Source organism: Kryptolebias marmoratus, linkage group LG13 (assembly GCF_001649575.2).
Source record: "Kryptolebias marmoratus isolate JLee-2015 linkage group LG13, ASM164957v2, whole genome shotgun sequence".
NCBI classification, from domain to species: Eukaryota; Metazoa; Chordata; class Actinopteri; order Cyprinodontiformes; family Rivulidae; genus Kryptolebias; species Kryptolebias marmoratus.
Window position 1 is genome coordinate 11,081,589 of NC_051442.1, and position 27,188 is coordinate 11,108,776.

General features: G+C 39.6%; 1 protein-coding gene across 2 annotated transcripts in view; it reads right to left on the reverse strand.

Moving 5' to 3' along the window:
* LOC108236991 (protocadherin-16) overlaps positions 1–27,188 on the reverse strand; it is a 91,138-nt gene that overhangs the window by 46,808 nt on the left and 17,142 nt on the right. For both annotated transcript variants that reach the window (XM_037979074.1, XM_017418138.3), the window contains exons 2-4: positions 18,884–19,723; positions 18,606–18,803; positions 17,090–17,863 (exon numbers count right to left, since the gene is read on the reverse strand). In XM_037979074.1, coding sequence (XP_037835002.1) covers positions 17,090–17,863; positions 18,606–18,803; positions 18,884–19,705 — 1,794 coding nt within the window. In that variant the 5' untranslated portion in view covers positions 19,706–19,723. The remainder of the gene's footprint in view (positions 1–17,089; positions 17,864–18,605; positions 18,804–18,883; positions 19,724–27,188) is intronic.

The following is a 27,188-nucleotide window of genomic DNA, read 5'->3' on the forward strand; positions in this document are numbered from 1 at the left end:
GAAGGGGACCATTTCACAGTCCTTATAATCATTTTATGGGGTCTTTTTCAGCTCTGAGTGATGTAGGGAGATGGGAACGGTCCAAACAAAAGCACATGTTGATTAGTGTAGAAAGTCTGGGCATGTTGTAGTCTTTATTAATCTTTTATTTTACAAAAGAAAATGAAAGCACATGCTAAAGCACAATCTCCTTTTCTGTCTCTATTATCTGACATAATACTCTTTGAACATGCAGCGCACCAAGTAAACTGATTTGTGCTTTGAGCTCTTGCCTAGCTCTCGTTCTGAAAGTTTTTATTGCTCTTTCAGACGTCGCTGTCAAAAATAAACTAAGTATCTACAACAGCACACAGCTCATACCACAGTGTCTTCCATTGCTGTTGTTGATAATGATGGTGACTATCACCTTCATGATGTGGCTGTGTTGACCATCGACTATGGGTTACTCAATCATTTTGTTCCACTGGCATTGCAAAAGCAAGCAATAAGAAAAGAGACACAGGTTCTATAAAGCACTCTGTAGAACACACATCATACTGAGACATGGCTCAAGTGGTGCATTTATGAATGGCCAGAGGCAGCTTAAAGAGGGGCTCATCTTTCTAGCCATATCTTGGAAACATTTTGTGAAAAGGCCTTCTAATTTACTTAAAATCTTTCCCTTTAAAAGCTAGTGAATTTTGCTCAAAACCATTCACTCTTTTGAATCTAACACCAACAATGATCCTGAACAATGAGTTTTAATTATGTGACATCAGGGCTGTGCAGCAGGGGGACATCAATTAAGTTAAATGATGCTTCCTTTACAAAACACTTTGCAGTATTTATCAAGGAACAAGCAGGAAAAAAACAGCTCCTGCAGCGTGACATATATGTGGGCATTGTAAGGCTCCAGGGCAACCTGAAAGACACCGCAGGGATCACGTCCATCACGTGCAAGAAAAGGCTGCTGGAGAAAAGACCAGACTAAAGTACAAAGTGGAAGGTTTGTGATTAGATATAGAATCAGAGGTCCTCTGTGAGAATAAATAAATGAATAATCACTAAGAGAGAAAAAGAAGATTGGAGAAAAGATCCAATCTGTGTTGTAGTTCTTCCATTTGTGCCCTCTTCCTCCCCTGTTTGCATTTTACAGACACAGGTAGATATGGCTTTCTAGTGGCAATGTGAGACTAGAAACATCCGCACAAAGACATACAGCACAACATAGAAAGGCTTGTCCTACACAATGACATGTTCATGAGTTCTACTCAAGCTTAAACACACAGACAAACACGCAAACACACAAGCGAGATAGTGGGACAGACTGCGAGGTGATTGTTACCAGATGAGAGAGGTCATCAATTCAACCTCAGTCTGTGACACACAAAAGACCGCAACGTCTTCTTCCCGTCCTCTCTTCATTGTGTATGTGGATGCACATATGTGTGACTTAGGGTGAAAAACAAAATCTTTTTTTTTCAAGCATTTTCAAGTGGTTCTGGGGGAAGGGGGCTCGTGTCTCTAATGAATGAGGGGAGGACCAAACCCCTTTTCTGCATCTGATGAGCTGGCAGCTGGCCTGTGTCTCATTTAAATAGAGAGACATGTTTAATTTGACTATTATGAGAACAAAGGACCTTATTTAGAGCCACATTAGGAAGATGTGCGTACTACATGCATGTGTGCTTATCAAGAATTTTTAACAAGTAAAAAAAACATGTGAAGCCTAAAAATAAATCTCTAGTAAACTTGAACTGTCAGTTTAAATAAGCTCAACAAGAAACAAGGAAAATGGAATAAACCTAAATGTGGGTTTACTTTCCTGCTAATTTAAACCACTAAGTCAAAGCTGCGTCTCTGCCAGCCAGACTGGTTGAAGCATGGAGTATTTACAGTTGTGGAAAGCAGGCATTACCTCAGTTTACCTCAAAGCTGCTGCAAACCACAGGGGTTTAAAGGTGATACAAATAAATCCCACTCACGGTGTGCAACCTTTACAGCTGGCTGAGTATCATTTACCTCACATTGTGTCACAAGTCAGATGTTGGAAAAGTGAGCTGACAAGCTTACTCATGCAGAAACACTATCCGTCTTAGGAGTGTGCGTGAAATTACGCCACGAAAGGCTGCACACATCCAAACAAAACATACCATGCTTTATGCAAATAGAAAACTATGTAGGGTTAAAGCTTGTGTTTTATGAGATGAATTAATATGTTTCGGCGTCGAGAATGCAGCTGTTTTGCCAAATTACAGGGGATTGTTGTTTTACGAAACAGTTGCATGTAATTCTGAGCTCTGGCGAGTTTAAAGCCAAACCAAACTGCAAACAATCTAAAGTGGCAGCCTTTGTTTTAAGCATGCTACATAAGAGCCAACCTACAACAGTTTAAAATGTGTAGCTTTTGTGTAACGTCTCATTTTATATAGAATGCTAATTATGGCACATTTTAACATTGCATGAATTTGCCAAAAACAACTCTATTCTTTTTTTTTTCCTTTTTTGCTGAGACTAAAACATTCTCAACACTGCCTATCAGAAGATACAGACAACAACCCCACACCCCATAATTCCTTCTTACACCCCACCTTCTGTTTCCTCCTGAGAGTCCTGTTACCATGGTTACCACTGAACGATGGCTGCAACCGTTTTACAAACCATCCCGCTTCCCCCACCACATGCAGACAGACACACACATAGACGCGGTGTCTGTATGTGATAACAGCCGTCGTGCTTCACGTGGGTGAGTGTTCACATGAAGACTGTCTGTCTGTGCTTCTTTTTGATCAGGTAAAAAAAAAAAAACAGATGACCCCACTCTCTCTCTGACAACAATGAAATATAAGTCAAAGAGGAAGAATCCTTCCTTCATGCACACTTACACACACACACACTCATTCTCTTCTGCTTGTTCTAATTTGCAAAAGACAGTTGGGTTCCACTCATTGCAGCTATTATAGGCTTATCAATAGCATGCAGTGCATCATTGTGACTCCATTATTAGATTTTTTTGGCAAAGAACAGACAACTGCTTTAGCGTACACCGGCCTGTACCATAAAAAGACGACCTGCAAGGCTGCAGTGCCTGTTCCCTGCTTGCCTAACACGCAGATCCCCACTGCATTGCTCCGCTTTTTCTTTCTCATGAACGTGTGCTAAATTGTGTGAGCGTGGAAGAAGGGAACAGCCTGTTTCAAGGGCACACTCAGACAGCTAGAGGTGAAGTCACGCACATGAGCCCTCACACACACTCACACACACGTAACGGTGATGAATTGGCTTTGCCCCTCCTCCGTCTGCCCCCCACCCCTCTACGTCTCTCATTGGCATGGTAACCGTCAGTACTACCGCTGCCTCCTGCATTCATGCTTTTTTTTTTTTTTTACACCAGCCGTCCTTTTCATCAGTCTTTCTTGTGGCCTCAATGCTGTCTAAAATCTGCTGAGCTGTGGTCTTTCCAGAGCTTCTATTTTTTTACGAGTCGGGCAAATTAAACACCTTTACATCATTATTACGAATTAATAATGTGCTCACAGAAAAATGTGGAATTTCATGCATCCTAACATAGCTGAACAGTGGTTTTGGAATAAAATTACGCATATTTAGGTTAACTAGGTCTGTATTTTGAAAAAAAGCCCCACAGGAAATGTATAAATAGGCTTTCTTTTACTAATTGGTCTGCTCTAAAGGAGCACTTAATAGTTTCACTGACCTCACTGTCTTCTTCTGCAGTTCCAATATAAATCTGCAGTGACTGTGATATGCACAAAAAAACTGAATCATTTCTTTTATTTTGCCTGCCTTGTGAAAATGTAACTTGTAGTCTTAAGCCAACATCTGACTGGGATTCAAATGGAAGTGACAAGTTCCAAAATAATGGGAACATTTGCGAGGGTTCTCATTTCCTTTGCGAGTCTTAGAATTTTTCATGTTCTAACAAAATTAGTGGTTTAGGCATGCAGAACCCATCTCAAATCCTGCTCAGATTAGTTTCTCAGAGTCAGAAAGTGCGAGAAAAATTAGACAATCTTGTGAAGGATTGGCGATACATGAAGCTAAATTGTGACTGATTTGAGACAACAATGAGAATCGGACATATTGGCACCGAATGACGCTATTTTTCACAGCAATAGTAGCAAGGAGACATGCCACAGTCCTCGGCATATCAGCCTGGTCCTCTTCCAGGTTTGGGTCCTCATCCTGCAGCTTTTGTATTTCTTCTCTGAGATCCGTATTGCTTGACGTCTGATGTTGTGAATCCCTAACAAGTGTCAAAAGTTTGCAATTTTGTTGCAGGAATGTTATGAGAACTTCACAAGACTATCATGCAACAGTGGTGGAACAGTTATGAGTACTACCAGCAAAGTTTGTGCAACCTTTTTGCGACTTACGCAAACGTTTCAATTCAGTGTGATTCCAAGTGTCTCCAACTGGTCACCAACAATCACAACCCTGTGAGCTTTAGGTCACAAAGGCCAGTCAGAGTATCACTTTATCAACTAAAAATCCGTGGGCGCATTAAAATGTTTGTGTTTTCTATACATAAAAATTACCATTTGGTTAAAAAAAAAAAAAAAAAATCACACCAACAATAAAAAATACATCTAGATATTTTTTGACTTGTAGTACCATTACAGCATCTTATTTTATAGAAAACTGTAAGTCAAAGATACTGTTTGAAGCAACAAAATAAAATACAAAAAAGTAACTAGGAAAGTTATTAAAATTAGGACCCATTAAGAATATCCTAAAAGTCAGCTGAAGGTCCTGCTCTTTCATAATTACCTATATAAACTACAGTACAAAAATATTACTGTAATATCCCAGTTGTTGAGAACAAAGAGGTTTTGGGCTACTGCAGCAGTAAAGCCAGCTCCGCCAGGCAATCACTTCCACACCTGCACTCATAAGTAGGGAGTGTGGAAGAGTGTGGCTTGACCAGAAATGCTGACATGTGCAGACTGCAGCTGAGCGTCTGCGTTGCCAGTTCCAAAAGGTGACTGTGACGCAGCTTTAGCTTGTTAGAAAAGAAAATAGTGTCTATAGTGCATGAAGTTTCTGAATGAAGTGCAAGAGTTTTTCAAATGTGTTTTGTGAAACAATATTTGAGAGAGGGTGACTAATATCTGCAAAACTTTCCAACTCACACTAAAACTAGATCAACAAACCACAGGGTAAAAATAAATTCCCTTTCCCTTTAAGATTTTCACTTAACTAGTATATATTTATTTGCACACAGGCCATTTAAGCATTACATGCAATTAATCTGTTTTATCATACTGTACATCTACACACCATGAGTTCAGTCATCAGAATTCAGACTTTGCAATTTATCACCAGGACGGTTCACTTCTTCAGAATAAAAACTGATTTGGTATTACACGTTCTTCACAAACTAAGCCGTATCATCTGTTCCGCACTTCCTGCCATCTGAGTTTCTCAATCTGCGTGACTTTAAAGAAGCATTCTTTAGATAAGAAACAAAGGCTTCAGAAGAGAAAATACCCCACGATGGATTCACATTAACCCTCGTATCCGGCATCAGAGCAGCAGTTCTGGCACTCCAAGATCCTCGCAATCAGGCAGCTCCTCCGTAATTGTCCCCTGAAGCAGGGCGCGCAAAACACGCCGTGCAGCCAGCCAGCAGTGTGGGTGTTCACGAGCACGCGCGTGTTTGTGCGGCATGCGTAAATGTTTGTGCGTGTCACATGTGTGTTTGCTTGTGTATGATCACCGTTTGACGGGATCAGAAATCACTTCCAGGTTTCTAAATAGATACTTTTCCTACAAAGAGGGGGATGCTGGCCCGTGAATAAATGTCTGTGCCCTATATAAACCTATTTAAACACAAAGAGAGATTGGATCACTATGTCACTCCATTAACAGCTCAGTTAAGAGATAAATAGTTGCACACACACAAATGTTTTCTTGCAAATGGTTTGCATCTCACACAGACTATAAATGTTCTAAAACTTAGATCACTACTAGGCAACAACTTTGTGTTTGATGTCGCTTTGAGTATTGTTTTGACAGAATCTGTTGGACAATCTGTTTTTGCCATATGAAATAAATTAGTCATCACGTTTACTCAAAATGCATCCCTATCTGTTTTCAAGCCAACCACCTGCTCTTTACTTGCTGTAAAAACCATGTTCTGCTGCCCAATGAGAAAACGTCAAAGGATCTTTGTGGTGGGGTTCTGTGGAAAAGTTTTGCACAATTACCATCTTACCTGCTGAGATTGGAGTTGTTTTGTAACAGCAGCAACCCTCTCGGCCAAGCTTTGGCTCATCAGTCTGGTCAGACTAATCCTATTTTTCCGAACTGAGGTTCATCAAACAGCTGTCTTCAAAAAAATAAGATAATAACTGTTCATCACTTTTCCAGAGAATTTATTTTTAAAAGATCTGAACTGTCTCTTTAAGCGCTGATGCGTGACAGCAGCAAGCAAACCAAATGTTGTCATTTAATGTTAACCGGTGCAGAGATCTGTTGCTTTTCATTTTGTTCTAATTTTTTATCTGCTTGATGACGTTTTCCCATTTTAGACCATATTCTGTATTATATATGTTATTGCAAAGCTGAAAGATTTACTCCATGTAGCATAAAGAGTTTTCCAAACTGCACAGCGCACACCAGGGTGTGTTTGGCCACAGTCAACCCAATCCAAAACCACAGAGCTGAATTTGGGCCACGTGCACCAGGAATGTTGGTTATCCTAAATTGACATTAAATCTGACACATCCTCACTCAGAAAGTTAAATCACTTACAGCAGCACAGAAGAAACACAAGCCAAATGAGAGGGTTTATCTAACCCCAGCCAACACCTATCAGCCGGGCCAAAAGCCTGTAAATGTACTTAGCATGAAGTTAAAACGTCACGCGGCAACTACTGTTTCATGTCAGCGAGATTCATCCTGGAGTCCTTTCACGACTCCAATAAAAACACCTGATGTGTGATTTGACTTCTGTCAAAGACCTTGTAAGAGTTAGACTTCGTATGGGTTGCAGAAAGGGAATCAATTCTGAAAAAGTGACAGGAAAGCTGAAGAATTATTTCTCGTTAACGACGAGTTACAGTAAGGCTGTTAAAAAAAAAAAAAAAAAGAAACCAGACCACCACGAAGTAAAGTAAATGAAGTTTTGGTTTTGAAGCTAAATTTAAAATTATGGCATATAAAAAAAATGTTTAAATGGCTGCTTTAAGTTGGATAATCAAAGCCTTTAGCCATGAAATGTAAACTGAGGTGAATGAATTTGTCTTGTATGTTTTGTTGAATATGACCAGAATTTTTCATTTAGGAAAAACTGAAGTGTTAGTTTAAAGATGGAATATGGAGAATCGTTATAGATTCATCAAGCGTTATTGCAAGGTTCTATTTTAAAATTATATATATATATATATGTGTGTGTGTGTGTGTGTGTGTGTGCACTGATCTTTATTTCTTGTGTAAAACCTGTGATTTAAATTATTATTCTGCCTGTCCTACATGAAGTTTGAGAAGGCTACTGTACAGAATGACAGTCTGAAAAATAGACTTCTGCTGACTAAGACAAATGTACTAATCAACCACTATAAATCAAATTTTCTTCTGTTTGTTGAATTTTTTTTCATTTCAACACTTTTATCCCGTTTCTCATCATCTCTCCCTGAATCATTAGTTGTCACATTTTCATTAATTTGAGTCATTTTGCCCTCAGAGCTAAAGATTTTCACAGTTCATTGAAACAAATCACGGCAGTTGCCCATGCAAATAGTAGAGTTATTTCCACTCCTGTTATACTTCCAGCCCTGACACACAGCAGCCAGAAACCACAAATGCACGTGCATGCTCGCGTGCACAGAAGGCCCGACAGTGGAAATAAGTTTTCCTGCTTAACGTGGTTCCTACTCTTAAAACCATTTAAGCCGAAGCTCTGGTTTCATTGTGCGCTTCAGTTCATTTCTCTGCATGCATTTAATTCAATTTACATGATACCATCGAAACAGAAATGTGCACGTACAGCACAATGCATGCAAGGAACAAAGTTTTGGTATTTGTACAGCCCAACATCATCAGACAGGAATCACAAAAAGGCACAAAAAAGCAGTAGTGGAGGTTACTGAGGGCAGGTGGGAAGTAGGAAAAGATCTCCAGTAAAATATTCCACTTTCAGGGAGTGGAAACTTTTTCTCACTCTTACCAACATTGCTCCAAACTTAAATAGGCATCTTGTGGTGAGAACCTATTCTTATAAAAGCTGAAGTCCAAAGAAAAGACAATACGAGGTGCACGCTTGACAGACGTGCATCTGGGAGATGTAAAGATGGCGAGAGATGTGATGTGGACCATGTTGTATATAAAATGTCTTTCGTTGCTCACTGCTATTTCTGTGATCTCATACAGACAAGGCAAATTCAGCCATGTTTAATACTGTGTCTTTTGGCACTGTTAAAGCAGGGAAAAAATCTGGAATACTAACGTTCCCCTCCCTGCTTCACTCGGCAACCCTCCACGTTTGAGCCCTATAGGTGAGAAAGAAGCCGAATGGGAAAGGGAGATGATTAAATGTGTCTGTGTTGTCTTTGACCCTCGAAAGGTAAATAAAGTAAACAGAAATGGGATACGGATGAATCGGCGCCAAGGTTGTTGCTGCATTGGCGCCGATTTCAGTTACAAAAATTCATTTTTTTTACCACACTGAGATGCAAAAACAGTTCACCGCCCCCACTGACATTGCATCTCAAGGCTCCATCTCTTTGAAAAGTTGAATGAAAGAAACTGATACACTGGGAAACAACCACTCGCGTCGCCCTTCACCCTTAAATCATTGACCACCTGCTGCCCCAAACTGGAGAACCCCTCCCTAAACAAATATAACACAGAGAAACACAGGAAGCGTGCTAATTTACACCAACTTAACTCAGTGTGACATTAAATTAGATTAGTGTGACCTAATAAACCACTAGGATCCTCAGGATCACCTGCTGTTCTGGTGCAGAGTGAATGTGCCCTTTTTAGTGCACGTGGCTTTCATTTCATGTACAGCGTCCTTCTATTCTCAAGCTGCGGTGGAGAAAAGAATGGAGGACTCAGGCAACAGGAGTGAAGATAGTGACAAAAGACTTGTTCAGACAGAATGTGAGGCCCTCAGCAGAAGTAAACGGGACAAAGCAAGAGCCGCTCAGAAGAGCTGGTTTAGAGAGATACGCAGGAACAGAAAGGCAGTGTCTACGTGTTTGAGTGAGGCTACAGGACTGTCTGGGTTTTGTATCCTGTGACCGCACCATTTTGATATCACTTGTTCCATTGATTAGTGCCACTATCTCTGCTTTTATACCACTAACGAATGTGTCCACATTACCAGAGTCTGACTGTGGAGGGACATTCTTCTCAGTAAAGATATGTTTTGTATATCGCAAATGTATTGAATTAGCACGTTTCAATCCTCAATATCCAAAGGACAATGGTTCTTGGGCTTCATTCAGCAACAGTGCTTCGCGAAAGCATCAAAAGAAAACTTGTTTTGATGGAAGTGGTGCAAAATGTTAGGAATGTCTCTTACTGCTGCAAACTTACTGTCTGTAGACTCCATCACCAAAAACCCAAACAGGTCTGTGTCATTGGATGATCTAAATCTTCATCAGCTTTAAGTTTTAGCATTCAATTTGCTATCTCGAGTTACTTTTTTCAAGGGGACAGAATTTTGAGAATAGTGGCTTTTAAGAGGGTCAGGAAGGTGAGTGGTCAAAACAAGAGGTCAGTCTAGAGCAGAGGTGGGTAATCCTGGTCCTGGAGACCCACTATCCTGCATGTTTTTCGTGTTCCTCTGCTCCAACACACCTGATTTGAATCAATGGGTGATTAACAGGCTTCTGCAGAACATGAAGAGGTGATTTAACCACTGAATCAGGTGTGATGGAGCAGGGAAACAAGTAAAACATGCAGGATAGTGGCACACAAGGACCAGGATTCCCCACCCCTGGTTTATCTCAGTCTTTAACATGTGGTGAATGACTAATACACCTTTATTCATTGTAGCATATAAATTCGTTCACATGATCACAGGACCTGTTGGCTCAGTTGTAGAGTTGGCTGAAAATTGCATTTCTTGGATTGATTGACGATATTAAAAATAAAAAAAAACAGTTCCTTCAACAGTGGAAGCTACTCTTCCAAACCTGTCATAATTGATTTGTAATGTACATCAAGCCAAAATGTCAAACAGTTGGTGGGACCAAATTTGGTGCTGTGTTTAAAAAAAAAAAACAAGTCACTTGAGGCAGAAGGGAGTGATCCATAACAGTTTTTCGATAATATGAAAATAATTGCTCCAAAAAATGTTAATGATGCATAAATTGTAATAAGGGGACATTTCTTTTCTTGCTGTACGTCTCTTATCGTGAACTCCAAACCAAAGCAGGGGGAAGAATGTCAGATCCATGTTTGGGGTTCTTGTAAATCTGTTGTTATGTTGAGCAACAACAAGCAGGTGAGCACAATAAAAAAAATATTTCCCATAATTGATGTAGCAGTCATAAGAATAAAGCCCATGAGACATGAGGTAAAAACTGCAAGAGAAAAACAGCTAAAGAGAGAAAATATTCTGCACCACATGAGATGAAGAAATGGAAGAAAAAAAAAGGAATCAGACTTGAGAGGGAAAAAGAAAGGGATATAAAAAAGGAAATGAAAGAAGAAAAGCCCTCACTGCCATATGGTACAGAGTATTGTGCTTAATGAGGCATAAGACCATTCCCTCTACAGAGGCATTGGCAAGTCAGATCACACATGAATGAACACAGATTTGTTTAAAACATGGCATATCCCAACAACCTGTGATATGGAACCAGACTACTGCTTTTTAAAATGCTTTACTACTAAAGAGCTGAATAATGTTCTAGCAAAATGAAAGCGGTTTGATAAGACTTTACAATGTGAAGCTGATTACCACTCAAACTATTGTAGCAGGGAGAGATTTTTAAGAACAGTGGAAAATCTGGGCTCTGAACTGGAGCCCCGATAAAACCAAATGCGCTGTGTTTTTACTATTAGGTTACGCTGTGTAGCTTTTGGCCGTGGTAGGTTTGGAAACACCTGTGGTTACAGCAAAAGCGTTTTCGTTGTGAGGCTCCGAGACCACTGGAAATGAGGTCACGTTACAACTTCCAAAAAAGCTGAAAATAAAATTTCAAGGTGTATACTTTTCTTTAAAACTACTGTTTACTGAGGAAACAGTCATTAGGAAAACTGTCTTCACTATGGCTTGGAGACCTCACAGAACAAGGACTCACCATTCACAGAATTCCCAATTCGACCACCACAGATTAGAGTTTTTCCTTGTTGGACCAACTGGCTCGGTCCCACAAGACTAGACTAGAAAATGAACCCCGTCTCAGAGGTTTGAGGTTTTATAAGTGCAATATACATATATGTATACATATATATGTGTATTTTCAAGTGACCTGTCAGCAGTTTATCCACTGAGACTAAATGACTGCCCTATTAGCAGAACCAATACATAGAATCATGCATGTTGAAATATCCATGAGCCTAAAAGAGCTATTTAGCATTAAATGTTAATGCCAGCAAATTGGCTCACTTGAAGAAAGATAACATGCAGATGCTTAGGAGGTGTGAAGCTTTTTTTTACCATTTCTTTAATCAAGTGTGCTAAAATCCTCTCATTTCTTGATTAGTGGCCAACTAGGGTTGCAAAAGGTATAAGATTTGCACCGTACAACAGAACTAAACAACATTACGAAAACATGCAATTGTGAAATTATTGGAGAATATTGTGATATTACTGAATATTGTTATATATATATATATTGTTAAATATCATGATATTATTGTTGAATACTGCGATGGAAATATCAGTTGTCCTTCACTCTTTATCTTCTGTCACCACAGTGCTCATAATGGGTTTTCCTGCCCCACTTTTTTTTACATCAAATGTGGGCATCAGTAGAGGTTGATCTGTCTGGCCGAATTTATTATTGAAAAGCAGAACCTTGAAATGCAGAACACTTATATCATAGGTTGTCATATGTCTTGTTGTAGTTGCTGGTTAACAAATTGCAAATAAACATAAATGCTCTGCATCAATTTTTTATTTTACTCTGACCTTTGTCAGTAAATGAAAAATCCTTAAATGTTAGCTGGAACAATTCTTTCACTAAATGTAATGTGTAATTATTTTTAACAATTCACATGATATAAACCAAAACAACTGGCAAACATGTTTCAGCTGTGACTAAAATATGTATATATGTATATATATAACAAAAACTAAGCCTAATGTTTAAAAAAAACAACCCTGATGAAAGGATAGGAAATATATTACTTCCTCAGTCTGTTAAAAACGATGTCCACCTCATTATCTATTAATTTTACAAGCACAGCTAAACCCAAATTAATTTTATATGTGGCATCTGAGCCCGCAGTAGCAAACAGGTGATGAATTCCCAGTGAGCGATGATGGATGTTATGAGAATAGTTCGCATTGCCAACACACCCTTCTGATCCCTTGTCACACTCATTCTGTCAACATCGCCTGCAGCTGAGAGACTTGTGAGTTGGTGAGAAATAGACAGCATGTGTACCACAGAGACTTAGCATGTCAGAACAGAGCCAGCTGTTAGCAGCATGAAATGATTCACCAAATACTCCGTCGCACCGGTGTCTCTTTGTGTGCGAACCCCAGCGTTTGTCAGCGTTTATCACCTGTTGGATGCAGCTGATGCATGTGGTGATTACTGCAACCTATAGCCTGTCTTCACTTAACCACGGATCAAAGTAAAACAGCACAGACTGACAGATTAATCAAAACACACAAAGGACAAAGCGCCAACAAAGCAGCAGGGACTTTTTACGCATTTCGCAGCCGCCACTGCAGGAGCGGAGACATTAACCGGACGATAAAATTCATCTCCCAACACTTTTTTTAAGCGCAATAAAATCTAAAGTGTATTTTTTTTGTGAATCTGGGCTTGAGAGGACTGTCTAAACTCCAAGTGTAAACTGTGGTTTGCTCTGGTTTTGGTTTCCTAAGGNNNNGCCGGAGCGGGGCGCGCGCGGGATAAACTCAGCAGGACACCAGCAAGGGACGGGTTCACTGTTACAGAAAGCATAAGATGAATAACCTTCTTGCTTTCAGTTCAACACCACGTCTCCAGCTCGTCTCATATTAGTTTAACAAATGCAGTTAGTTTCAGAGTGCATACCTGTTATTTGTTTGATTAGTATTCCATTTAATGGAGGCAATGAAGAGTTTCTGAATTCGCTCATCACACCTAAATGTCTGAGGGCTCTTAGAGGCAGACGTGCTATGTTTGTCTACATGGTTTTGTGGGAGACTCAGATGGACTGATGCCACCTCTCGAAGGAAACCTGTCTTCATCCTATGTGTTTTTCTTTCATCTCCACACTATGCACACACAACTTTTTTATATATGAAAACCAGCCAGGCTTGCTAAGCAGCTGAAATGATGGAAATATCAAGGACAGAATATCCACGTGAAGGTCAGTTTGATGCAAGGCAAAATATCTTTAAAATATCTGTGGAGTAGTTATGCAAAAGTTCATGAATTTATATTGAAGGCTGTACATTTGATACATTCATCTGCACTGCAAAAAGGACTTGTGTGAATGACAGGACTTAGCAATATGGATGAAATGCATAACTCTGAAATTACCTTAATGCCAACAGATTTGTCATAAAGATCTCTTGTACTTTTATTAATATATTGTGTAATATTACCTCTCTTAATCATACTTATTTACCTAGTCTTTGCATCATTAACATCTGTTTGCTTTTCTCCTTTGCTTTGGGCTTCTAAAATATTGTTTTAAACTGTTGAATTCCTAAAACCAGTGGTTTGTTTACGTTTTCCAGCAGGAATGAGTCTGAAATGTTGACTGAAATGCAGCTATTTGCACTTCTTTCTAAGATGTAATCATATTATGCAGACATCTGTCAAACCCCTTCTGGTCGTCAAATAAGCTGTAATTTATTATGCAGATGTTCTCCAGTGTGAGCTCAGTATGTCAGCAAGCATTATTGTTATCTGCAGCATATTCGTAATTGTTTGGGGAATAAACAGACTGAGGCTTTCAATTTACCCTACACCTTGTATGCATGTAAATATCCTTGCAGGTTTCTAATGCTGTTCTTTTAAAGGGAAAATTTAAAAAAACTGAGTCAAGCTTGTGACTACTCATGACTCTTAGCTTACTTGCCTCCCTTATTTCTTTCCTTTTGTTGACCCCTGCTCCTTTTTTTCTACTGTTAAAGCCATATTTTACCAACAAACATTGCTGAACATCTGAACTCCTGCACTGTTCTTCTGCTTTATCAACAAGCAACTCTCCATCTCTTTGTACGCCTCCCCCATGAGCACATCTGTGTGTCTGTCCGGATGATTGAGTGCCGTTTAACAAGCTTGACCAGAAAACCACATGCCGAACATCACAGGGGAGCTGCATCACCTGCTGAAAGTGATATCTTGGCTTCAGCAGTGTACACAAGTACACACAGACAGATGTGTGGCATGCAGACATGCACCTGCATATCTGCTTGCACGAGAGCTTTCCGCTTTGATGCCTTGTTCTCAACTACCGCGCATAATTTCCCTTCATAACGGGCCTCTTTGATTTTATTTTTATGTTTATTGTATTTGAAATGATTTTGGAGTCTTTCACATTAGCTTTGTGAAGTTTGCAAATCATAAATTAATGTGTGCTGGTGGCGCATTTGCTCTGTGACCAGGGAGTGTAAGTCATCAAGTTAACAGTGCTTTCCCAGCAGTCTGGTTAGGTGAAAGTCAGAAAATCAGCACGTTATTGGATTTTATACAAAAAATCTGGAAAGACAAACTATGGCAAGAAAACAGTCGTACTTGAAAGTAACCGCATGAACTCCAAAGCACTCCTAATCATTCATGTGTTGCACAAAGATAAGATGACTTTTAGATGCAAATCAGCGAACGCGCCATTCATAATTCTCCCTGTTCTCACGACCTTTTAACACCTCAGGTTATGAAAGTGGTCGTGACGGATATGAATGCCACACACATACATTACAACCTCTCATGCCTGGGAAATACTTGAAGGAAGCGGAGGAAAAGGAAAGCAGGGAAACCAAGAAATAAATAACTCCTTTGTGTAGTGGCTAAATAAACAGTGCAGCACATTACAGATTACTACAGTGCCCAAACTGATAAGACGCTTTCTACACACAGAAATGTGTGTGTGTGTGTGTGTCTAGGCAAACAGTGAGAGAGAGCAAAGAGATGTACTGAGACAGATATAAAGAAACAATGCAAATAAAGGAAACAAAGAAAGAAATGACTATACAAAAACCTGGAACCAGACTAGACTCAAAACAAGATCAAACTGCACAGTGGGCTCTTCATTCTCGTCTTCTGGTCACACATTTCATTGCTTTGATATTAAACATTGGCTGGATTTTCATTGTTTAAAGCAACAGCACAAAGACCAAAACCAAGCCAAACGGGCCAGCACGATCATTTTAAAATCCAAACAGTGATTTCTATCTACAGTAAATATTGGTACAATACTGAGAACAGTCTGCATTTGTCTCAAATCGCAGGAACGTGACAAAGCTCACAACCCAATCTCCTATTCCAAATAATTTCTGACCAAAGAGTAACGTACTTCATCAGCTGACTCAGTTCCTGAATTTGTCTCTAACTGACAGAGCAGGATATCGAATGTTCCACAATCTCAACCTTATAGTCAAATTAAGACTAGAACAGAACAAATCTGGAAAAAAGTCCATTAGTTTATTACCTTGGCTGCAACATTACTTCTGAGCATGTGTGTCCAATCTGAGAAGCCACATATTCCACTGACAGAGGAAAAAAAGAGTTTACACCAGCTACCATTATACTGCAAATCACAACCCTTGTGGGGAGACTCTTGCTTCGAGACTCTTGGCTCATTCACAGCAAACCCTGAAAAACGTGCAAGAATGAGCAAATCAAACCTTATTCACTCACTCTAGTATACTGGAAAACCACCCGTGATGTCTGGCATGGGATTACACCAGCACCCAGTGCCTGAATATCTGCCGGCTAAGATTAGAAAAAGGCGAAATTGTTGATTACAACTGTTGCTGGAAGTAGAATTAAGGCCCAAAGAGTTCATCTGAGGGGTTTAACAATTCAGCAAAGCAGCAAGTTCATTTTTAAAGTCAGACACATGCTGCATCATTTAGACACTTAAGAAACAGTTCCCTTACAATCAATACAATAAATGAAAAATTATTTGTTTTTTTCTTCCATTTTCCCCCATACCATGTCAGAGAGGTAAAACCAACCTATAAAAACACTTGTTTTAAACAGTACATGGGGCCAAGTTAAGACTGTACTGGGAGACAAACAGCCAGTCATCCATTTTCATTTCCTAGGAGAAGTCTTTCTCGGTTAAGCAAGCCCCTGGACTCATGATAAAAGCAAGACAGCCAAGCTACAGAGAGATAACACACAGACACTATGGGTTCACCCCACGCTGCTCGATTGGATACTATGGCAACCCAACAAGGTGAGTAAAAGGACATTTGAAAATAGAGTAAATCTCCTCCCAGTAGCTTTAGGAATTCATGTTCTTAGTTTTTTTTTTCTTCTTCCTTTGTAAATCTTTCCCTCCTAAAATGGACAATGAATGGCTGCACTGGTCTTTTTATAGAACATAGACTTTTTGAATCCGAACACAATGATTTAGAGCTTAGAAGTGTACTATCCCCTTACACGGTTCTCTGAAACAGAACTTTGAGTCTGTTTTCGAGTTGAGACGCAAGTTTGAGCTCCATGCAGTTTCATAATGACTTGTAAAGCAGACATTTGACAAGGGAATGATTGCTGAGAGCTTGAAGGGATTGTATCAGTGAAAGCAGAAAATAAAAATAAAAAACATAAATTACACGATTTTACCTGTAAAAGTTAAGTAGGACAACAATGTTGCGGCCAAGACAGTAAAAATGAGCACAAATAGAAACTAAAACTGTGCTTTCCACCAAATGAAAAGTAAAAACAGAACAAAAGAGGCAGAGCTGAAGATTAAGTGGGGAAAAGTATGATTCTTTTATCTGTGTTTTTCTTACCTCTAAAAAGCAGGTACCAGCAGGGGTGTTCTCTTTGATGGAGGCATCATAGAAGTCTTTGGAAAACTCAGGTGTGTTGTCATTAACATCCTGTAGCACAATGTCTACCTTCACTGTGGATGAAAGAGACGGGCGGCCACCATCCATCGCAACAACAGTTACACTCGGGGCCGGCTCTGATTCAAAGTCCAGAGCAGTCGCAGTGGTAATGATCCCTGTAATTGGATCGATTGAGAACCAGTCCGAGCGAGAGTTTTTGCCCTTCAGTAGGCTATATCGCACATCCCCATTGGGACCCTGGTCCTTGTCCCTGGCTGTTACCTGGAGAACAAAGGACCCAGGATACACAACCTCAGGAATGGTTTGTCTGTAGGCCTGCTGGTCAAACAGAGGAGGGTTGTCATTGACATCAGTCACTTGGATGGTGAAGGAGGACTCTGCCCTGAGGGGAGGTGTGCCTGAGTCAGTGGCCATCACCCTAAGGTCATACGAATCTCGCTCTTCTCTGTCCAAGACCTGATCCACATATATCAGGTAAATGATGCTGTCCTTGGTTGTGAGCGCAAACTTCCCATCCCCCCCCTCCAGGGAGACATTAACGTTTGCGTACTCTCCATAGTCTGGGTCAGTGACAGATATTCGAGCTACGTACTGGCCTGGCTGGGCTCCTTCTGAAATTCTTGGAGAGCCATCCTCACTGAGGAAGATGATGGTCATGGTGGGCTGGTTGTCATTAAAGTCACGGACATGAATAGTCACAAAAGCATTAGTCACCTGGAAGAAGACAACAGTACAATAGTCAGTTTTACTTGGTGCTCCGATCAGTTTGAGTTACAAAAAAAACTGAAAAAAAATCTGAAAAAACAATACAAGAGTGCATAAATTAGGTCTCATAAAGCTCATCTGAAGGTAACTCATTTTTGCAAATAAAAAGCACATACAGTGGGGTTTTTTTTCCAAATGAAAAAAAAACAAACATTAAATTGTTTTCCAAAATTAGAAAGATTTGCCGTTTTTATCAACTTTGCACAGTGAACAATGCAAAAATGTTGATTGAACCACAAATGAAATAGTGTGGAAAAGGCTCTTGCAGATTTTGGGGGTCGTAAAGATAAAAATGTCATAAACTAAAATATTAGAATAATACAATTTTGATCTGATGATGCTCTTAAAGGAAAGTCAAAGAACCACTAATGTAACTGAACTAAATCTAACAGGTGGCATAAATACATGAACCAGATGTAATTACAATATTTGAAACAGCTCTTGAAATATCTTTTTGCCAAATAATTAATAAGACTGTCACTGTGGCACTAGAAAATATTACAAATATTACTTGTGTGTGCACATTTATATATAATTTTTTCAAAAACTAAAGATAATTTGTGTCTGATAAACAGTCATTTGCCCTTTCAATCTAAAAGAAGAAAACAATTTACCACCATCTGCAACCAGTGATTACTAAGGATCACATATTGTCCTAATGCACTATAATGAATAGCTGTAAAGCAATTACCTCAGGCTGGCTGGCATTATCCTTGGCCTGGACCACCAGTTCATGAACCCTCTTCAGCTCAAAGTCTAAAGGTTTATTTAGAGTAATGACTCCTGTCTTTAGATCAATGACAAAGTAGCGGTCAGGATCACTCTGACGGCGGTTGATTTCATAAAGGACAAGACCATTATCTCCTTCATCCTCATCTGCTGCAAACACCTGCAGACAAAGCAAGTAAAAAACCTTAGCAAACGTAAAATTTGTTGCCTCCCAAATACTCAAAAAAGACTTGATCTAACCTGCAGAATGCTGCTTCCTTGTGGGAGACTTTCAGAAATGATTGCATGGTATCGGCTCTGATTGAAGACGGGTGTGTGATCATTGATGTCAGTCACTGTCACTTCCAGAGTCATGGATCCAACCCTCCTGGGTGAGCCTCCATCAAAGGCCTCTATGACCAGGGTGTACAATGAGCGTTTCTCTCTGTCTAGCAGTCCATTCACCACCAAATCTAGATACAGGACCTTGTTAGCACCCCTCTTAGTCTCAAGTCTGAATGTCTGGCCTACGTTACCCTCTCGAATGGCATAGCCTTGGGTGGTCAGCTGGTCTTTGTCAGCATCAGTCGCAGGGTCCAGGGAAAACCTGGTCCCCACTGCTGTGTGCTCAGGAATCTTAAGAACGACTTTCTTTTTGGGGAACGCAGGTGCGTGATCGTTAATGTCGTTAACAGTGATAGACACCTCAATAGTGACACCCGTCACTGTCACAGCAATGAACTTGTAGTGGTCTCTCTCCTCGCGGTCCAGACGGCGTGCTGTGGTAATGATGCCCGTGGTCTCGTCAATGTGGAGATCGTTGCTAATACCTGTGCCCTCCTGATCCGAGATGAAATAAAGGCTTGCGGTTTCACCGGGTGGTAATCCTGCACTGATGTCGCCAACAATCGTCCCCGCTGGTTGGCCCTCATCCAGCTGGAGTTCCAGCGCTCCCAGAACAGCTGTGGACTGAACCAGGGCAATGAAGAAATAAAACAGCACATTCTGTTGGCAAAGGCTTGAGCGTACACAGGGTCCGCTGGCCCAGGCCCTCCGCCTTGACCTGTTACTTGTTACTGGCATGGCTGGGCTCTGCTAATCCTGGAAAAAAGGATAAAAAGAGAGAGAACAAATTAGAGCATGTTTTTTGTGTTGTGAAATTGTGAAACTTTTCTACTTTTTAAAGTTTGAAAACATCTTGAAATTTTCCCTCAGATCTCTCTTGGCACAAAATGACATCAAAATGTTCTATATTTCAAAGACGAATATGTATCCTAAATCCCTTTATGACAGCGTGCTAACACTTTTACAGTCCAGAACTAATATTAAAGATGTTGCCTGATGAATTTCTGCTTTGTTCCCTATAAAGTATATATATATAGCATTTTTGGAAAGAGCTCCTCAGCGCAGCAATTTTAAAAATGCATGAAAATTTAAGTCTGTCAAGGGTCCATGTCAGTTTGAGCCACACTGCGAACAAACCATAAAGTATATTTATCTTGAGGACAACTTTTACTTTTTTACTGCAGGCTGGGAGTTGAAATTTCCAGAGAAATGCACATTATGCAATACAAAAACAGTAAACACACTGAATTTGGCATTAAGATGAAAAATGTTATTTCCCTAAGAATTCCAATATATAAAACGTGAAAAAGTAAACCTATACCTGCTACAGTAAAAACTTTTATGGGAAAATGTAACTCTAATCTTATCTGTCATGTACTGGAACTAAATCCAAACAGTAATACCTGCAAAAACTCTCAATAAAGTCCTGCATCAGGCATTTTAGATTTAAAAAAATGATGGTTTGCCAAGTTTGCCAAGAACTTGGATAGGCCTTATTGTGTGAACTATTAATCACACAGCTTTAAAGAGCTTTCTAAAACTCACCTGACACTCTCTGAGTTCTGAGTTTCCCAGCAGCAAACTAAAAGCCACCATCTGGTACTTCCAGAATATTAAAACAAACGCCTATAATTATTTGCATATGGTAATTGACCCAAGTTTGACACACGTACAGGACTTTCGCAAACTACAGTAAGACTCATAACTACTCTGGCAAGTCTGTGCAACTTTAAAGGAATTCTCACACAGTTTTACTCTTTAATGAAGTGCAGAAATATCTAGATTACTTTGGAATTTATGTATGTTCTGCCCTGTGTTTGTAAGTGAAGATTTCTTGAGCACACAGCTTTTTAAAGCATCCTGCCACATCAAGATCCACCTCACATGAATCATTGATTGACTTTGTCACCAGAGGGCTCCTGCTCCTGAAATCTTCCACATTGATCTGAAGATCAATACCTAAACTTCTGGGAATATGAAGGAGTTGTTGCTGTCTTAGCATTATAAATGTGCGATGCAGGGAAACAGAGGTAGTAGACTGAAAAGAGAGTTGAAAGTGCTGGGTGTTGGCCCATATTGGCCAGCTATATTCACCCAGAAAATCACTCCCATAGCGCATATATAATGTGGACAGTTAACTTTAGGAATTTCTTCCGACCCTCAAGCAAAAGCAAGCCTGTTGCCAGCTGAAGTGTTTGCACATAGCCTACTTTAAACTCAAATGTTCTCAATACATGTAGCGTCAGACTTAGGCTCAGTTTTAGGAGTACAGTGAAAATAATGGTGACAGATGGAGACAAGTTAAAACACTTGTAAAAGTGAAATATAATTCACTAATTTCAGAGTTTCTTGACGATATTAGAAGTAATCTTCTTAGTCCATGAGCAAAAATTCTGTTCACAGGTTACAATGTTTTTTTTCCTTAAATTTCCAAAAAAAACTCACTGACCTTGAGAAAGGCAAAATAAAACAGCCATTTCAAATTGGGTTGACTTCAAAGGTTAGTCTGTTGTAAATCCAGTGATTACTTTCTGAGAGCTTTATGAAAGTTTACTCACTGGTTCATGAGATATTTTGCTAACAGACACACACATAAACACACACACAAAGGAAATTACATGGCACTGGCCTTTTCATGGCAACAGGTGATAATAAAAAACTAATTTTATATCTAACAAATCCTGCTTCAATGTTCCATTTCACCAGTCTTTCTAAAACCCTGATCTCCTGCGGTAGTTTATGAAGGCCCTAAAGAGGAAGGATTAATAAAGACTATAGCTCCACTGGGACAGAGGGAGGGACACTGATACTCCCCCCCCCCCTCCCCGACTCGGTCACTGACCTCTACATCTGGTTCAGACGGCTGCTCTGGACAGTTGCTGCACTCCTAAACAATGACGGAGAGCAGAGCAAATTCTGAGCACATGTCTGGAACATCTGCACACACCCATGGTTTGTAAAAGCAGACGCGTGTGTTTGTGTGGACGGCACTTTTGCGTCTTTGAACGAGAGTGGGAAGATAAAGAGAAGCTAAAATAAGATCCCTAAACGAGACAATTAAGGGTGTGTTGATGAAGGCTTTCTGGCTGAGAGGAAAACTTCGAGTCAGAGACTGGTCCTTTTCACACCAAACTCCAATCAAATTTACCCACAGTTTGGTAACATAATGCATCCACTGGGGAAGAGGGAAAAGGAAAAGCAAAGAACAAAGGAAAAAAAAAAAGGAAAATGTGCATGTGGGATAGAATAAGAAAAAGTTACATCCATACAAGAATGATTATCGTTTGCTTTGGCCCGACAGTCGTATTGTCTTTAGGGACCACTGAGTCGTGAAGGCAAACTTTTTGCTGGAGTCAAAAAGGGTGTATTCCAAAATGTGCGCGCACAGAGACAATTTTTGTGTTTTTACGTGCTCCCTCCCTCGTCACTTCATATGAGCGCCAATAAAAGGTTACATTGATTAACATATCACATGGCTTTAATCTGTCACTGTCAATGAAAAGTCGGCCCATGACGTCATCTCCCTTTTCGACATGTGCTGTAATACACTTGTGTTTTACTCTGGAATACGTGATCTGAGGAATGGAAATAATAAAGGCTGAAGGGGACAAGATTAAACAGATGATCGGAAGAGGAAAATTTGATTCATTCCCTCATACTGCCAAATGTAATAAAATATATTTATTTTTTATTGTTTGAGTCAATTTAAGAGTTTTCATTTCAACTAACATCCAACCTTTTAACTTATCGGTACCAATATTGTTTTTCTTTCTGACCATGACATCTGCATATGAACCATAGCAACGTTACACCGACAGACATGGCCAACCCTGGAGGGCTCCATACAGTCTCAGCCACATTATATCTGGCGTTGCTCCTCCATAATCTGACTCTGCAGCACCCATCCCTCAAAGCCTCAAATACATCCTCCACTCTTAAGAACTGTTACCGAATAATCAAAACCCACAGTGTTTTCCACATGTGATCATTTGAAATAAGAGGATGTGCTCGAGCAGGTTTATGTTGTTGAACCTCAGCAAGGAGGAACAGCTTCATCTCCCCGTTCCTTTGAATGTTCACTCCTCCTTCTTCTCTTCCTCCCTCTGCCTGTCCCATCTAATGGGTTTAGCAGATTTGGTTGGGCACGCCACAGCTACCCGCAGCCAAACTAAACAGGACCCAAAGTCAAAAAGTTCCAAGTTCCATGTTTTTCGTCTTTAACTGCTTTTGCTTCATCACCAAGAACAAACACAGGCAAGCTCTTTATCCACAGTAAAGTTAGACAAAATAGTTAGACAAAAATAAAGACAAAGATTATTTTACTATCAAATGTCAGAATCAGGGACGCATCAGTCAATTAGCTGGTGATCGGAATCAGACAGTTTTCAGCTTGATAGGACTGAACGGTGACTGTTCAACCCAAAACTAAAAACTAAAAAAAAAAAAGATTTTCTGTCATGTGCAACTGAAACCAGCTAACTTGTACCTTTTACTGAGTTAAAAAGAGTCAAAGTTAGCTACAGTATGTGTAATATCTGTACAATAATCTAATTAAAATGTGAAGTCAGAGGAAGCACAGGAAGCTACTAAAAGGAAACAATGATTTTCAACAGAGGTAGATTTGCAGCTCATTTTACTGCCACTTAAACAGGTGACACACTTAAAGCAGAGATTCCCAATTAATTGGCCGACCGATTTTAATTAGCCACTGCTATTGGACACTTTTTAAAAACTGGCAAGCAGCCATGCCTATGTATACTTAATCGGTTACAAAGAAGGAAAAGGAAGATGCAGCAGCAGCTGCTACAACCAGCTCACTGCAACCCACAGCTCAGTTTTTTTAAGAACAAATGTTTTTCTATATATTGTTTTTAAGTGTACAAGTTGTTCTAAGTGTTGGTAAATATATGTTTATTTAGGCAAAGCAAGTATTGGTGTATTTTGTTATATGAAGAATATATAGTGGCCCAAAATAAAAATAAAAAAAAGGTTTTGTAGACAATTGCCCTGATTTCTAAAGACTAGCATTGGGATTAGAAAAAAACATCAGTTCAATGTTTTGTGTCTGACCTAAATCTGCAACCAGGGGGCACATTTAAATAGAAATTTAAAACTGTATTGCTATGATCATCAGGCTGTAATTTGCTACGCATATACGTATGATAAAATAAATGAATTATATTACAATTTAACACATCTAACAGTAAATCAGTTTTCTTTTGTTTCAGATTTTATGATGAACACTACTGTAATTCTTTTTAAGCCGTAAATTTTCCTGTGATGTGGTTCAATTTTATGCTCGGAGAGGTGCAAAAACTGAACAAAAAAAAAAAAACAGGATTCAAATCTCATGGAGCTATACTTTGGCTAATAGATGATCTGTACTGTAATTGCTTTCACTTGGTTCATAACTGCTTCAGTGCTGTAGTAACATTGTGTTTTTCCTTGCAATTCTGTTTAAATGTTTAAGTATTTGTAAGGCTGTGGTAAAACAGACAGCGGAAGTCCAGAGTGTAATAAAGGCTGTAGTGGAAATAGATAGATGAGTGCCTTGCGTCTCAGTTTTCATGCTGTTTGGGTTGTGTGTGGACTTAAGGGGGTCGACAGCTACGACCCACATGATCCCCTCAGTTGCCTTTCCCTGGATATCTGGATATAGACGTCCTATTTCTAAGCCCAGCTGTCGCGGTGCATGTGTGTGTGCCGTCCCTGCGTTTATTTGATTCTCCATCTATGTACATATACTCATGTTTCCTCTAATTAAGTTTCTACAAGAAAGGTGGATATCAGTTTCAGTTTATTTGCACAGTCGGGCCAATTAAAACCAAATCGCCCTCGATCTAATCACTCTGAAGCAGGATCCGCCCCTCAGACAGCCAGACGACCACTGTCTGGATAGTTGCACACCCACTGAAATATACATGCTTGTGCCGTACAACGCTCGATCAATATTAATGCAGGAGGGAGTTCATGAACGTGTCATACAACTGCTACACTTCACCCAAGGGAAGAACCTCAGCCGGAAATACCAAATATCTGGGTCACGAAGCCTGGTGGAGGTATGTTTGAATTAATTACAGTGAAGTAAGAACCACCAGTTCTTTTGGCACTGAGTGTTAACAAACTCATTCACAAATTTACTCTCCTCCGGCTGATGTACGTTCATGTATGCTTTAAGTTCAGCATTATGATTTCTACCACCTACTTCCTGTTTCACAGTTGACTAAATAGCTTCTAATCTAAAGCACACCTTTAATTAATTGCATTTCAGCAAAAAAAAAACCATTTTTTACATGTTTTGAAACTTACTACATCTTAGAATTTTGTTTTTTCTTTCTGTGTCAACTTGATTCAAGATGGTCGCCACAGATTTTGTTCTAAAATTTGGGGTGGTAGTAGCTGTGGTCCATCCCCAACATACTTCAAGAGTTAAGAGATCCTGTGGGATCTTTGGCCTTAACTATTAGACTCAATGCTCTCTGTTAGCAAAATATCATATGATCCACTAGACATATTTTAATGAATCTTTCAGGAAATATTCATTGTGTACATCTACAAGTTCTTACCATTTTGAGTCAGCCTAATTCAAGATGTTCACCACAGCTAATCAAACTTAGCAAAAACAAACATGGTTATAATTCAGTTGATTTTAAGGACACTGAGATGAAATTTGGTGTGGTAGTAGCTGAGGGTCATACAGTCAATGCTAACAGATTGAGCGAGATCTTTGTTTAAAACTTGGGCATGAAAAGCAAAGGGCAACATGCATTCCTTGAAGGATTCCTCGTTGCATTAGGTTAAGTTTTTCTTCTTCTTCGTTAGCCTTTGGCTGAACATTATACCAACTAACTTTGGGCTAAGTATTGCGTAAGACGGTAAAATGGTTTATGGTAAATGGCACACCCTACTTTGTCATGCAAGAAACCAGACGGTTCTGGAAGCTTTTGGCAAAAAAACATTCCTATTTATTCATCTATAGATTATGGGTGTAGTATCTGTACCATTCGGTTTGGTGACTGGATAAGGAAACCCAAATTCTTCTGATTTTATTATCCTGTTACAAAAACCCCAAGATGATGTTTTTTTCTTTTTTTCATCTTTTTTCTGTTTGAATGCCTCTCTTAAAACATTTATTTAATTTTATGGGGATATTAATGGGGGGTGGGGGGGAGACTGCAGCCGTCTGTGAAACTGCAGCAGAACGATGACAATTCCAAGCTGGTGTGAAGACTCTTGTTTATTCTCACAGAAGGAATCCTGACACGCAAAGTTACAAACTTCAGCAGGTCCCCTGCGACAAAATGTCCTAGATTTTACTCACCAGACACACCGGAGTAAGAACGAGAACTCCAGCAGCAGAGGAAATCAAATTAGATTCCAGGGCTTCACTTTAATATTGTTCAGCATCAACATTAAAATGTAAAGTGATTATTGTCAAGAAATACACTCAACAAAATGTGTGATGCAGTGATTTTTGTGCTATGGTTTTATTTTCCACAACTAATGTGGAAAACATTTGTCTGATGGGGGTTCTCAACTACATAGAAATCTTGTTTAAAGCATGTTGAGGTGTGTGTGTGTGTGTGTGTGTGGTCTGCCAGTGAGTAGTGAACAAAGGAAGGGAGCAGGCAAATATCACAAAAAATATCAGATGTAGTTGCAAAACGAAACGCAACAAACTGAAGAATTGAGTTGTTTCATTTAAGTAACACAAGGCTCAGTTGTGTCTCTTTTCACAGTAGACTGAAATAATTTCCCTCAGACTGAGGAAAGTTAAACAACTGCTTCTGAGTTTTACCACCTTCTTGCTTTATAACCACAGGAAGAGCAGTCTCCGAAGAGGAAAAACTCTGGAGGGCAAGGAGCAACAACAGCAGTCAATCAAAAGGATCAACGGGAGATTTTGCTCGTTTTTTTTTTTGTGGATTACAAATGCACAACCCTAATCTTCATATAAAACTTTATTCCCCTTTCATAATTCCTCGCTTTTCTATTTAAGCCCCCAACTTTTCAAGACCCATTGTTTCTTTACCCGTCACTTTCTCTGCGAGACGCAGCCTGCAATTCAAACGCAGAGGGAAAATCTGATTCTAAACAAGGAGTTTTTAGGAAAAAATAAAAGTATTTCCACAAAAAAAGGTGTTCAACTTAGTTTTTATGAGCGTACAGCGCGTATGAACACATAAATAATGCAATCGTGAGCCATCCATGAGGCCACAGA